The sequence below is a fragment of the Carassius gibelio genome, chromosome B11 (genome assembly GCF_023724105.1).
Source record: "Carassius gibelio isolate Cgi1373 ecotype wild population from Czech Republic chromosome B11, carGib1.2-hapl.c, whole genome shotgun sequence".
Lineage (NCBI taxonomy): Eukaryota > Metazoa > Chordata > Actinopteri > Cypriniformes > Cyprinidae > Carassius > Carassius gibelio.
This window is the reverse complement of record NC_068406.1, coordinates 8,088,524-8,103,482: the sequence shown is the minus strand read 5'-3', so window position 1 is coordinate 8,103,482 and position 14,959 is coordinate 8,088,524. Positions and strand designations below refer to the sequence as shown.

The 14,959-nt window shown below is 38.3% G+C and overlaps 1 protein-coding gene across 4 annotated transcripts in view; it reads left to right on the top strand.

The window, feature by feature from the left end:
• kcnab2a (potassium voltage-gated channel subfamily A regulatory beta subunit 2a) overlaps positions 1 to 14,959 on the top strand; it is a 130,422-nt gene that overhangs the window by 98,433 nt on the left and 17,030 nt on the right. For all 4 annotated transcript variants that reach the window (XM_052569772.1, XM_052569774.1, XM_052569773.1 and 1 more), the window contains 4 exons: positions 3,281 to 3,324; positions 3,631 to 3,668; positions 5,181 to 5,260; positions 10,074 to 10,118. In XM_052569772.1, the coding sequence (XP_052425732.1) occupies positions 3,281 to 3,324; positions 3,631 to 3,668; positions 5,181 to 5,260; positions 10,074 to 10,118 (207 nt within the window). The remainder of the gene's footprint in view (positions 1 to 3,280; positions 3,325 to 3,630; positions 3,669 to 5,180; positions 5,261 to 10,073; positions 10,119 to 14,959) is intronic.

Sequence of the window (14,959 nt, the reverse complement as noted above, 5' to 3'; positions counted from 1 at the left end):
TAAATGTTTCCATCAGTCTGTTATGGAATGGTATTTATAAAATAAACATAAGGCCTGCTCTCAATGAAAAATATACATGCTCTCTGAAAAAGATATGCATTCGTCCTGAATGATATGCAATGCATATGACATTCTTTCAAGATGAAGTACAGTATTATTGAAATAGACAACCACCTATATTATATTTGTATTGTATGTTCATTCTATTTCTTTATTTGTGATATTTACACAAAGTTTACATTTTTTTAAGTTTGTTTTTGTTCATTTAAAATAGCACTGCATAGTCTTCACTGTAAAATAAAATACACAATCAAACCAAAATGTATTCAGACACCTTCAACGTTTCTTACAATATCACAGTTTATCTGCTGTAGTTTAGAAATTGGTAATAAAATATGACAATAACTCAGGGTTAAACTGTGTCAGAACAACAAATTCATCTTGATAATGTCTGATGCAATGCTTCATTTGGTTCAGTCTGTGGTGTGAAAAGGTTGCATTAGCAATTAAAGAAAGAAACACTTAAGCAAAACATGCTCAGGTCCCTAATAATTTTTTTTTTTTTTTTTGTATTTTTTAGTCACTAGTAAAACAATATAATCTATTCTATCTGATTTTCGGATTGACTTTGGATAAATTCTTGTTAAAACTACAAAGTAATTCAATCAAGAGCAGTGAGTGATTTACTTTCATTTTCATACATTAAAGACACTGACAGCAGAGCTAGTAAATTAGGCGCGGTCACTTTAAGAGACAAATGCATCCGTTATAAAGATACACATCCGATTTCTTTCCAACTCTTTACTTTCACTGAAGACACAACTACAGACCTTTTCGAACACACTTTCCAAGACGGGTATTTCGACATATTTAGTATGTATTTGTTGTCGGTACAAAAGCAAGAAGACTTTGAGACGCGTCTCTGCTTGCTCCCTGAACACCGCGCTGCTGAATTGAGCTCTTTCACTTTTCGCTCTTTTTCTTATGTTTATTTAAAATGCGATTTGTATTTGTTCGTTCAGGTGCAGGAGGACGCAAACGTCCTGAAGGAGAGCTCAGTTCAGTGTTGCGCGAGTAACCAGCTGCTCAGTTCAACTTTCCCGCAGCGCGGGGCTGAAGCCAACTTGATGTGTTGAATGCTTGGAGCACGTTATAAAACGTATTCTTACACATTTCTGTTTTAATAAATGCTCATATTAAAACATAGCATTACACATAAGTAGGTACAAAAATAATCAGTGATACATTTACGACCCCATAAAAATTTGGGTCGCAATGGCATTTCAAAAGGTCGCAGTGTAGTTCCCTGTGTAAACAACTTAACTGTTATGAAAACGTCCTCGAAACTGTGCGAATTTCTGCAAACTCATCTTTGTTCTCTTTTCCGTGTAACTGCTGCTGCGTTTGTTTAGCTGTGGCGCTTCCATTCCATTTGCCGCGGCTTTTAAAATGGCTCGGCTGCTTCTGCATAGATCAACCTACCCTCAAAGATTCGCTCTGATTGGATCTCTTCTCCATTCGTCCCTCCCATATATTTTCGTCTCATTTTTATTCGTTGACTAAAGTGTCAGTTATATTTCGTCACGTTTTTCGTCATCATATCTGACTTTTTATTTAGTTTTTATTTAGTTTTCGTCCGTGAAAAAGGTTAGTTGACGAATATTTTTCGTCATAGTCTTCGTCAACGAAATTAACACTGATCACAGACAGCTTGTTATATCACCCCTAATCCCAGTTACACATGCTCATGTACAGACACCATAAACTAGGGATAAATGACAGCATAATATATCCTTGTGTGTGTGTACAGTGGCATGCAAAAGTTTTGGAACCCCTTGCAAAATCTCTGAAAATGTGAATCATTTATTATTTATTATAAATATATATTATTCTCCTATCTCAGCATATGATCATGGAGCTCAAGTAGAATGACTATCAGGTTCTTGGTCACCACACTAACCAAAGCTCTTCTCCGTCAGTTGCTCTTAACTGTATATATGTATGTATACTAAAATATATATTATCTCAATATATATGATATGTATTTAGATATATTCTTTTATTTTTGTATATTTTATTTTATATTTGTGTTTAGTAACTCTAAATGATGATGACTATTTGCTGTTTTGTATCATGTTGGCAAGTAGATATTGCCAATATTTCAATAGGTTTTTCAATATATATTACAAGCTAATAAAATATTTCAGTACAAACAATCAGGTCATGTTGTTTTTCTTAAATTATTTTTACTTTTATGCATCAAAGTAACACTACATAGCAATAAATAGTGCACTAAAGAATTGTTGAATTGTTGTGATGAACAGAATTATTGAAATGAGAATTACATTTTCTTGTAATTTAGAAAGATTGTTGTATATATATTGAATGTTTTCCTAATACACACACACACACATAAAGAAAAGCACATGCGGTTCTTGTGTTTTGCTCATTTCAATAGTCTGTGGCACAAATCTGATGTTGTATTTGTCCTAATCTTACATTTTCCTTCTGTGAACCTTTACAAATCTTATAATCATGCTACAATGTTTTTGGCTTTGTACGCAACACTGTTCTTTTTTGGCACACCGGTATTCTTGGCTGGAAATGTAAAAACGTTTAAGTAAAACCAAAAAAGTAAACAAAGTTGGGTCCAAATTCTTGTGTCCAAACCTCTGGGTCTGAGACTGAGAGCTGTCCTCTTGAGATGATCTGTGCTGGCTTTCAGAGGATGGTACAGAAGTGTTGAGTTTTCCTTTAGCCAGTTCTCTTCGTTATAGCTGCTGTCTCTATAAGTTCAATAGTCTTCCTCGTTCCCATAAGGCCCTGGGGTCAGTAATCTTTCCTCAGGCACTGTAAAGTCTCATTTTGCCCATGATAAACCAATCAGCAGGATGTCTTACACACCCCATGCGCTGCCCTGCCAGTCCCGGTGGCATCTACAGGTCACTGAATAATCCCATTGCTTTGAAGACAGTAGATCTATTCAAAACCTAGTGAGCTGCCTTGCTGTCTAAAGCCTACATGGGTGGCATCTGAGCTGTACCCGAGGCTCGACTCATAATTTATTACACCTTGGGAACAAATCTTTTTGCCGTCTTGATCGGCAGCTCACTAGTTTTTGGAACAGAACTTTTTTTGTTGAGAAAATTAGGTTGGCACTTTCAGAGCTGACAGTCTGATTTAGTACTTCAATGGTAGTACTCTGACTATAGAGAGAACAACGTGATAAAGAAAGCAGAGGAAAACCTATTAATCATTGTCTTCATTTCCTTTTTTCCAGAAACCTGGGGAAGTCGGGCCTGAGAGTCTCATGTCTTGGATTAGGTACGTTTATGTCCTCCTCATCGAGCCCTTTTGTGAAGTAGATAAGGAAACCTGCAACCAACAATACAAGCCTTTTTTTTTTTTTTTTTTTTTTTTTGGCACAAGATGAATTTTCTTCAGACTGAACTGCTAGTAGTGGCAGACAGCAGAAATCTGCACCATGCAGCTGGGCATTAAAGATTATCCATGTTATCTGTAGCTTCATCTTAAGGCTTTTCTCTTTGGTGTCATTGGTGGATCACTGATAATCATTTAAAGCTGGTTTATCTTGTGAAAAGCAGTGACTGATTCTAGATCTCTTTACAGGAACATGGGTGACATTCGGAGGACAGATCACAGATGAGGTATGACGAGTGTAAACACTGACCGGTCCTGATGTGAGCTTCTATATTCTTGTACACTTACAGGAATAGTTCACCCAAAAATTAATTTCCTGTCATCATTTATTCACCCTCTTGTCTTTCCAAAAAACTATATTAGTTTTATTTCTTCCAAGGAACACAATGTGTTTTATATTGTCAAACACTGAAAATCAGATCTCATTCATGACTGATTTAGACACTTTGCACCAGGTTTGATGCCAGTGATGCCAAAGGTAAATGATCTATTGATTGCAGTGCGACATTTAAATGAAATACAATTAAACTTTGTAGATGAAAAACATAATACTGGTTTAGCACATCTTGTATGAAGAAGTCTTAAATTGACTTTTCTTTTGTTATTTATGTAATCATTTATTCATTTATTTTTATTTAAGACTGACCATTACTTAATAAATAAATATCTAAATATACCCAGATATCCCTCTCTCTCTTTCTCTCTCTCTCTCTCTCTCTCTCTCTCTCTCGATATATATATAGTCATGTGTAAAAGAAAGGACATCCTATTGAATTCAATGATTTTCTGTATTAGGTCATCTAATCATCTGGTAATTGGCAGGCTGTAAACAAATACCCACAAACTTCAATAAACTGGAGCAACGTTATAAAGAAGAGTGGGACAAAATTCCTCCACAGTGATGTGAGCGACTGATAAAGTCATACAGAAAATGATTACTTCAGGTTGTTGCTGCTAAAAGTGGATCTACAATCAGTGGAATCATGGAGTGTCTCCAGTTTAACACCCATGGATTTTCTATATCGGCTTAATTTTTGCTAAATAAATAATGCGGTTTTATTTGGCAAAGTTTATACGTTTATAACTTTAGTTTTCCAACTAAAAAACAAAACAAAACTATCATATTAAAACATTATATTATGATTATATAGCATTCTTCCATAAATCACCTTTCATATTGTGTGGATTTAAAACAATAAAAAAAATAAAAAAAAATAAAAATCTTACATTTTACAAAAATTTTCATTGTACAGTGTTAATTACAGTGTAATTTGATCTTATAGTTATAGATAGATCTTATATCTTATAATTACAGTTTAATTTTAAACAACATTGTTTGGGGGAAGTATCAAGTGCAAAATGCTTTGAAATTAAACATTCATTTATGCATTTATAGATGTATTTTTTTTCTCTGCTAATACACACATATTCAGCTTGCAGTAGGTTTTTTTTTTTTTTTTTTACACATTAACCCTTAACTGTCACTCACTTTTTTGAATATAGATGTGAAAGTGCACTATCCAAACTTATTTTTTTTATAATTCATGAACGAAAACATTTTGTAACATGATTTTGATGTACCATTTCCATGGCAATGCAATGTCTGGTTTTAAAATGGGTTTCAAAGGATGAATTTTGAAGACAGTTATTGAAGAGAAGGACAGTGCAGAATACAGCTTTTAATAATGGAATTGCCTGCAACACTTCATCATCTCCTCTCCCTTCCTTCCTTCTGACAGATTGCAGAGCAGCTGATGACTCTGGCGTACGAGAATGGGATCAATCTGTTCGACACGGCAGAGGTCTACGCTGCAGGAAAGTGAGTGCGCCAAAATGCAAAAAAAAACAGCCCGTCCCGTCAAATTACCACGTGCTGAAATATGTTCTTTCTGGTGAATCAGTTTAGTAAGGTGATATTTTAAAAAGTTGACAACATTTGCAGCCATTTTTATATGATGTTTTATTTCACATATTAATGGTGTTTGCTTATATTTGAAAAATTAGATTTATTTGTCAGTTTTAAAAAATGTTTTTTTTTCAAGCACAAACTTTCCTCAAGTTTCCTTTAAAACGAAGGCTTATTTTAAAGGGTGAATGAACATTTCTGTGGCAGCTGACCCAGGGCATCATTGGAAATGGCGTTCCTCGTCCGTGTCTTGCGTGGGAGTTTGTGCTGATCTTGTCATAACGACTCAGCACAACCCAGCAGTGCTGTTCTTGGGAACAGGGAAAGACTTAAAACTGTCATGGCGGACATCACAGTATTACTTCTAGTTGGATCTTGAAGCAATATCATCTCTTAATGTGTAATACTAGCTAGATTCATCAGCTGTGATAAAAAATAAAGCACCGTGATCACTAGGATTATCTTGTTTTGACAGTGAACGCGGTTACATGACCTAAACCAAAACGCATGCATATGCTATGGGCCCTATTTTAACGATCTAAACGCAAAGTGTAAAGCGCACGGCGCAGGTGCACTCAGGGCGTGTCCAAATCAACTTTTGCTATTTTAACGACGGAAAAACGGTTGGCGCGCCCAGGCGCATGGTCTAAACGGGTTATCTCTATTCTCTTAATGAGTAATGAGTGTTTTTTGGGCGTAACGTGCAATAAACCAATCAGAGTCTCATCTTCCGTTCCCTTTAAGAGCCAGTTGCGCTCGTGCTATGACGGATTTGTTATTGACATGGTGGAATTTGGCAAGTGCAAAGACAGAACTCATCTCCGAGATGAAACGGAGCTGCTCGTGTGCGAGCAAATAGATAGCCCAATTCTGATACATGCGATGACTATCCATTATGACATGTAGGCATTTATATATATGTGTGTGTGTGTGTGTGTGTGTGTGTATGTGTGTGTGTGTATATATATATATATATATATATATATATTATTAATTTAGCCTACAAAAAAAAGTATTATTTTTAATATTTGGCATGTTTGTGTGCTGCTGTGCATCCCTGTGTTTAATAAGCAGCGTGTACGCTCTTTAAATAACAAAGAAAAAACATTGCGCCAGACAGATTTGAGTTGGTCTATGGTGCAGTCGATTTTCAGCTCCTTAAAATAGAAATGTGCCAGCAATGCGCCTGAACACCCCTTTTTTTTTTAGACCAGCATGGCCATGGGCGCAAATGCATTTGTTAATTAAACGACGTCCCGCTGGACGGGGAAAATGCGAATGGCGCCGGACTGAACCTAACAAACACGCATTGCGCCGGGTGTATTATAGGGCTCTACATGGCAGTAGAGAATTAGAAAATAACATAGAGATGTAGTTACCCAAAAATAAATTCGGCCTAAACAATATTATTGTTACAAAAGCTGTTATTTTTTATTCAGCAAAAAGTTATTATTTTGACCTTTTCATTTTTTTTAACATTAATAATAAATGTCTCTAGAGCAGCAAATCATCATATTAGAATGATTTCTGAAGGATCATGTGACACTGAAGACTGGAGGAATAGTGCTGAAAATTCAGCTTTACATCACAGGAATAAATTACAATTACAACACAATATTACAAATTACTTATGTAATTTGAGTCAAATAAATGCAGGCTTGGTAAGCAGATGCGACTTCTGTTAAAAACTATATACATGTTCATGTATTTACAATTTATATTATATATAAATATATTTAATATATAAACAATGTCATTTTCATATATATATATATATATATATATGCATGTTTGTGTATTTAATTATACATAATAACTATACACAGTACACACACCTATACTCTGTAAACAAAAAGTTTTATTTTGGATGAGATTAACTGTTTAACGGCACTAATATAGAGATCTGGTGTATTTTTGTTTGTTTGTTTGTTTTACTCTCCTTTGATGTTTAACCCATATTAATTGTGAACATTGCTGCTATTTCCAATTTGAGAGACATCTATATATCAGTTAGAGTTAATCTCAGATGTTGTTCTTAGTGCTGAGAATAAACATTAGAGCGCATTTGCCTTCCTAAAAACGAAGAAAGTTGCCTGACACATGATGTTTCATAAATAAACTGTGCAAATTAGGTGAGGATAGCGGTTGGTAATGTGCTCTGTCATTAGCTGAGCGTGGGCATCGCTGAACGTCGGTGGAGCTGATGGGGTGAGAGAGTGGGAAGACATGAGAGTGGGAAGGTCTGCTTTATTTATCCGATTGGAATAAATACGGCTCCGGCAACATTTACCATCCAGCTGCGGTCAATGTAGTGTGCTAAACCCACAGGCCGAGACGGGACAAACACCCCTGCGTAAATATAGCACCAAAACGCTTACATCCGCAAATACACACACATCAGCTTTTGTCTCTTCTCTGTCTTTCTCTCCCTCACACATAAACAAACAAAAACACAGGCTGAGCCGCCCCCTCACGAGTCTGTGTCCATCTCCGTCTCTGTTCAACACACTAACGCGCTAGCATGCAATTCAGATATCCTCACGAAGATGAGCTGAGTTCTTCCGTCTCAGGTAACCTCCTGTTTAAGAAAGTGCATCGTACATTCATGTGGATTAATGAACCTCTCTCTGCAGCTAATGACCACTAAATCAAAGCACAACAGCTAGCTTTCAGCTAGCTTTTTCCATCCTTTTCCAGACTAAAGGATGTTCCTCCATCTTTGTGATAGACTGATTAGTTTGTTGGACTTGCACAACACTCTGGAATACTTGATTCTGATTGATTCTGAAGTCGGCTTTCTGATATTAAATATTCTTTTATAATAATCATTTAGAATAATGTACTTTATAATAATATAAATTTTTTAAGGATTGATATATTTTATGCACATAGCTGTACATATGAAAGATAGATTGTTTACAGTGACCAGGTGTGCTTTATCTTATTTATTTTTTATAATTTTTTTATTATTTGATGATCGTGACCAGCTGAATTCACTTGTGTGCAATGCAAAAGTTGCATTTCTGATATTCACTTTTGGAACTTTTCTTTCAGTAAGTTACTTAATTAAAAGCTTGAGAAAATAAATGTAGGTGTTAGTTCACCTGAAGATAGTGTTATTTTAGTATTATTTATAAACTCTTATAGTATTTATATTTAATTAGCTTTTTTCCCTTTCTGTTTAGTTATTTTGTCACGTGCTCCTGGTATTTTTTCTTTTGCTTATATTTCTTTATTTTAGTCAATTTTAGTACTTAAACATTGTTTATGTCAGTTACTTGCCAAGGCAAGATTTCTAATTTATGTTATGTTATGTGTGTGTGTTTTTTTTAGTTTTCATCTAATATTTATATTTTGTTTTTTTAAGCTTTATTTCAATTTACAATTTTTTTAAAAATGGGAATTACTTAAAAACAACAGTAAAAAGAACAATAAATAATTTCCGCCAAACTTTATTGTTAAAACGTTCATTCACACAACAGTTCCATTCAAAATTCCATTACTAAACTATAAGATCAAACCCCATTTTGTTTCCACATCACACACACACACACAAGTTACACTGCTGGTTTCATTTAATGAGAATGAATGGGGAGGGATATTGTTGAACTTTAAGAAGAACATTTGCTGTTTTTGGAGCGTGACAGCGTCTTGCTTCATTCACTTTCACTAAATGAAAAATAGCAACACTGAAGAGGAGAAGCAAACTCAAGGGGTTTGGAGCAAAATAAGGATGATTTTAATTTTAGAGTGAAGTCTTCTTTTAACATCCTTTGTCTTCCCATAAGATGCCATACTAGGAAACAACAAGATTTTAGAAGGATTTTTAGAGAGATTAGCAGTGAAGCAGTGGGTGGGATATGTAGCGTCTGTGAGCATGGACTAAATTACAGCCCAGTGGTTCATTGAATGGACTAGTGTGCGGCCTGAGGGAGAATCTCACTCACCGGGACAATCACAGCCTGAACTGTATCCTCATTGGGCCCAATTAGCACCCTCAGCGTCACTAATGGCTGCCAAACAGTATTTTAGTCTCCAGGCTGTTGCTGACACTTCTCCTCATCTGCGTATGAAAAGGAGGCACGTTTTTCAGGGAGTTAAATATGCTTTTAGCACCCAGGTTGTTAATTACCCATTCACATACCTTACCGCAAGACACTTCAGGCAAAATCCTTTTGAAATGTTGGCCTGTTATATATTTGGCTATAATGTATTGTTTCAGACCAGAAAAAAGAAAACATTCAAAATACACATTTAATATTTATTTTATTGCACTTTATCGATTTGTGTCGGTAGATTTCAATTGCAGGACATATCTTTATAGGCTGTTTCCTCAAAACCAGCTTTACCTCCTCTACACCAACAGTGTAGTTGTATTTAATCTACATTTTGAAGTTTGTTCTTATATAATTTGCCTATTTTAAACAGTGCTTTATTCCTAAAAATATATGTTGACTGTATTTCCAGTTGTATGGATATAAAAAAGTACAAGCATTATTGCTTAATAAGGATTAAAATCCTTGTTTTGTATGTTTTCATAAAAATCCTTAATAGAAACTTGTGGCATTGAAGTGTGTTTTTAATTTACATGTATTGTACGATATTGTCATCTAGAAAGAGCTGATTTACTGAACTTTGAAATGTCCCTTCAGCTGCCTGTTTTGTTGGCTGTATATGTCAATAAAATGACGGATTAGTTCGATAACCATCTGCCGTTCTGTTGCAGGGCGGAGATGGTGCTGGGCAACATCATAAAGAAGAAAGGATGGAGGTATGTTCATTAACAGCATACAGCTTTTCATTTCCTTCTGCTGCTTCTTATCTTGTGCTGATAACTCAGCCCAGTGCCTCAAAAATTGTGCCACTGCAACCCCAGACAGGCAGAAATATAAATTATTAAAGCCTTGCTCACCCCGTAGATGTCCCATCTAGATATTGAATTATGAAACAGTTGCATGGGTGTGTTTATTGTGCAGTTGAAGTCCTGGTATATGTGTGTGTGTAATGCAACATGAGCTAAATGAGGTTCATGGTTATTAGAAGCCCTTTTGTTAAGATGTTTTAATTTAAACCAGGGAGGGCTCTCACTGTTTCTGCATAATGAGATGAAGGGTAACTCAGCTCTAAGAAAGGATCTTCACGTGTGTGTGTGTGTGTGTGTGTATGTGTGCGCGCGCGCATGCGTGCGTGTGTGTGTGTGTCATATCGTGCTGCTTAGTCATCCTGCAAGTCAGTGTGCATCAATATCAGGGCACACAACCCCTCACCTCTGCAGAGACATAGCTTATTTCTGTCCTCTGTGTCTGTGTGTGGGCTTACTCACAATTTATGAGAGAAAGTGAGCTAAATCTTACAGAACTTCCATTTGAGGAAAGGATATTCTTAAAAAAAAAAAAACTGCAAGTGGTAGTGAATTATGTAAAGAATTTGTAATCATGCAATCTTTAAAAAGTAACTGTAATCAGATTATGAGCATTTTAAAATTTTATATAACCTACAAGTACTTAATTTCCTGGTTTCTGATTATGTAATACAGATTACATGTAACCAGATACTAGTGTTTGTGTGTGTGTATCTATATATAGGTGCATCAAAATAAAAATAGAATATCATGGAAGAGAGCTGTATTTTTTTGTCATTTAATTAAAAAAAAGCAAACTTTCTTATATTTGTAGATTCATTGCACACAAACTGAAATATTTTTTTTTTTACTTAATTTCTGATGGTTATGACTTATAGCTTAGGAAAATTTAAAATTAAATATCTCAAAAAAATAGAATATTTTCTCAAAGATCAAGCAAAAAACGATTTACAAAACAGAAATGTTCAAGATCTCCAAAGCAGATTTAATTATACACTCAATACTTGATTGGGGCTCCTTTTGCCCAAATTACTGCTTCAGTGCGACGTGGCATGGAGGCGATCAGCTCCTCTGTATTGTTTGTCAGATATTACTTATCTTCCTCTTCACAATACCCCATAGATTCTCTGTGAGGTTCAGGTCAAGTGAGTTGGCTGGCCAGTTAAGCACAGTAATATCATGGTCAGCTAACCACTTTGAAGTGGATTTGGCACTGTGGGCAGGGGCTAAAGTCCTGCTGCAAAATGAAATCATCAAGTCAGCATAAAGCTTGTCAGCAGATGGAAGCAAAAGGTGCTCCAAAATCTCCTGGTTAATGGCTGCATTGACTTTGGACTTGATAAAAAACTTACGCATGGTAACGCTCGTTCCCTGAAGGAGGGAACGGAGACGCCACATCGGTGACCGATGCAAAATGGGATATCCAGTCCCTCCAGAAAAACGCAGATTTTTTTTTTTGGATTGTAGCGGGCAAAAATCCTTGATTTTGCGGCACGTTTTCTTAAAAAATGCGATGGAATATGCGGGATATTTTTCCAATTTTATGCGATGGAACTTGCAAAAACTGAGCTTTGATGAAAAAGAGAAAAAAAGGTGATTCCCCCAACACTTTTTTCTCACTAGGCTACTACCTTAATGTAAAGAGTAATTTTTTATTACTTCCTATGATAAGCGAGCATACTTAATCACAGAATATTTAAGTTGCAATCTCTTACTGCAACGTAAATTATTTTACATACTACTAATATAATTACAACTGTAAGTTTTTGGTACTGTTACAAAAAAGTGCAATCTTACAACTGTAAAGTTGCATCAACTTCTGAATGAAACTACAACAGTGTTAGTAGCCTAGTGAGAAGGGGGTGTTGGGGGAATCACCTTTTTTTCTCTATTTCATCAAACCGCAGTTTTCCCAAGTTCTCGCAGTATAGTTTGGCTCCACTGTCATGTAACAAATCTGGAAACTGCTTTGCCCGTTCTTTTGCGCTTATTTTTGTTGCCAAATAAGAATGATTTGTGCGCTTCAAGTTTCACCCTGGTTTCACCGCGGGGTTTGCAGATGATGTTCACGTCACGTAATTGTGTAAAGTAAACCAAAGTAAACGCAACATTTTTCAACTTTCTGCTAATATATATGTGAGTTTTTGCAATGAAATACAGGAATTATAAAATCATGCTAGCCCTGGATATTTCGCTTTCTGAAATCGACAATTTATGCGGCAAAATTGCGTTTTCCTGGAGGGACTGGATATCGCTTCGATAGACCAATCTACTTTGAGTGTAAACTAAACGAGCCAATGCATGCAATTATTGCTTCCAGTTGCCGCTTATCACAGCGTGAATATAAGAAGGCAGCAGGTGCAATGCATACCAGGTTTTCACTGAGGAGCCAAGCCGGAGACCCAGCAGCTCAGCGGCGGTACAGCAACCATGGCGACAGGACATGGCGTCTCCATTCCCTCCTTCAGGGAACGAGGGTTACCATACGTAACCAAGAGGTTCCCTTTCAGTCGGTCACTCTCAACGCCACGTCGGTGGCCGATGCAAAATGGGATCCCTACCAAAGCGCCATGGGTGCTGCCCCTTCCAGTGCCCTGTGCGAACCTCCTGTGCCCCTATTAAGTGTAGGCCGGGGCTCGGAACAAGTAGTTCCACTCACCATTGTCAAAGCACTACCTCACTGGATGAGATTGGATAACACTGGGAAAACGTACCCGTTTCGCTTGGAACAGGGACGCTGCGGAAGCCGCATACTTCCCGAAGGAGGTCTCGGGAGCAAATACACATATAGCATCCGTTTAGGAGTATAAGGATAAATTTGAGGTGATTAAAACCCTCTTGAGAAGGCAGAAGTCTCCTGGGGAAACACGGGCTCTAAGGCTATACCATGGACTATACACATACGAGTACCGCTTAGGTCTCAATATGGAACCCAGCCTTCCATGGTTGTCATGGATTCATCATGAAGTCCTGGCGCCAGACGTTCCTCCAGATCCAGCTGCCTAGGGTGATGGAGGATCTCAACAGGGTCTACAGTATGGACACTCTCAACCAGTTTAAGCAAGCCGACACTAGCTGGGGCCTCTCAGTGCCACTACCCATTTGGGGTGAGAACACAGGAGGATACTGGCTCTAGGCTATAGAACCTAGCAAACGTGTTAGGGGTTTCCCAGCCCGCAGCTCTACAAATATCTGTCAGTGAGGTGCCACGAGCCAGCGCCCAAGAGAATGCAACACTTCTAGTTGAGTGAGCTCGCAACCTGACTGGGCAGGGCACACCCTGTGTCTGATAAGCCAGGGTTATGGCATCCACAATCTAGTGGGCCATCCTCTGCTTAGAGATGGCATTCCCCTTCTGCGGGCCTCTGTAACAGACAAAGAGCTGGTCCGAGGTCCTGAAGCTTTGTGTCCGTTCTAAGTGGCATCTGGCCCAGACGGGACAGAGCAAAGCCAAGGCTGGGTCTGCCTCCTCCACGGGCAGCACTTGCAGGTTCACCACTTGGTCTTTGAAGGGTGTAGCGGGAACCTTGGGCATGTAGCCAGGCCAGGGCCTCAGGATTACCTGGGAGTCAGCCGGCCCAAACTCTATAAGCACGAATCGTAGACCGAAAATGCATGCAGGTCCCCTACGCTTTTGACGGAGGCCAGTGCAAGCAGGAGCAGAGTTTTCAGTGAAATAAACTTTAGCTCAACTGAATGCAAAGGCTCAAATGCCCTGCTATAGTGATTTAAGCACTAGAGTCAGGTCCCAAGAGGGTATAGAGGCGGGCCGGGAAGGATTTAACCTCCTGGCCTCTCTAAGGAACCCGATGAGGTCATGCTTACCAAAAGACTTCCCATTCACAGGGTCATGGTACACCGCAATAGCGGCAACCTGGACTTTGAAGGTGGAGGGAGACAGCCTTCACTCCAGCACTTGCTGCAGAAAGGAAAGCATGACTGCAATCGGGCATCTTCGGGGGTCTTCTCGGCAAGAACACCACACGATAAACAGGTTCCACTTCAAGGCGTAAGCGTGTCTCGTAGACGGTGCTCTTGCCGAAGTGATGGTGTTCACTATCTCCTGGGGTAAGTCACCTAGAACCTCTGCGTCCTGACGCGGATGCCAAATGGTGCCCCGTCTCTGAGTCAGTAGATCCTTCCTCAGAGGAATCAGCCAAGGAGGGACTGTCACGAGAAGCACTAGTTCGGGGAACCGGGTCTGAGTAGGCCAGGAAATGCGTACTTGCGTAGGCCCCGCGGCCGGCTGTGTACCAGCGTGTCCGTGCCGAGAGTTCCCTCGGTCAGGGAGTAGAACATCTGGCAGTGAGAAAAACCCAAAACCAAACCCAAATCATCACTGAATTCAGAAACTTCACACTGAACTTTGGATTCTGTGCCTCTCCAATCTTCCTCTAGACTCCAGACCTTGATTTCCAAATTAAATGCTAAATTAACTTTCATCTGAAAAGAGGACTGTTGACCACTGAGCAACAGTCCAGTTCTTTTTCTCCTTAAACCAGGTGGAATACTTCTGACGTTTTTTTTCTAGTTCAGGAGTGGCTTGGTTCTAGGAATGTAACAGCTTTAGCCCTTTTCCTGAAGACATCTGAGTGTGGTGACTCTTATTCACTGACTCCGGCTTCAGTCCACTCTTTGTGAAGCTCTCCCAAGTTCTTGAATCGGCTTTTCCTGACAATCTTCCCAAGGCTGTGGTCATCCCTGTTGCTTTTGCATCTTTTCCTACCACACTTTTTCCTTCCAGTAAACTT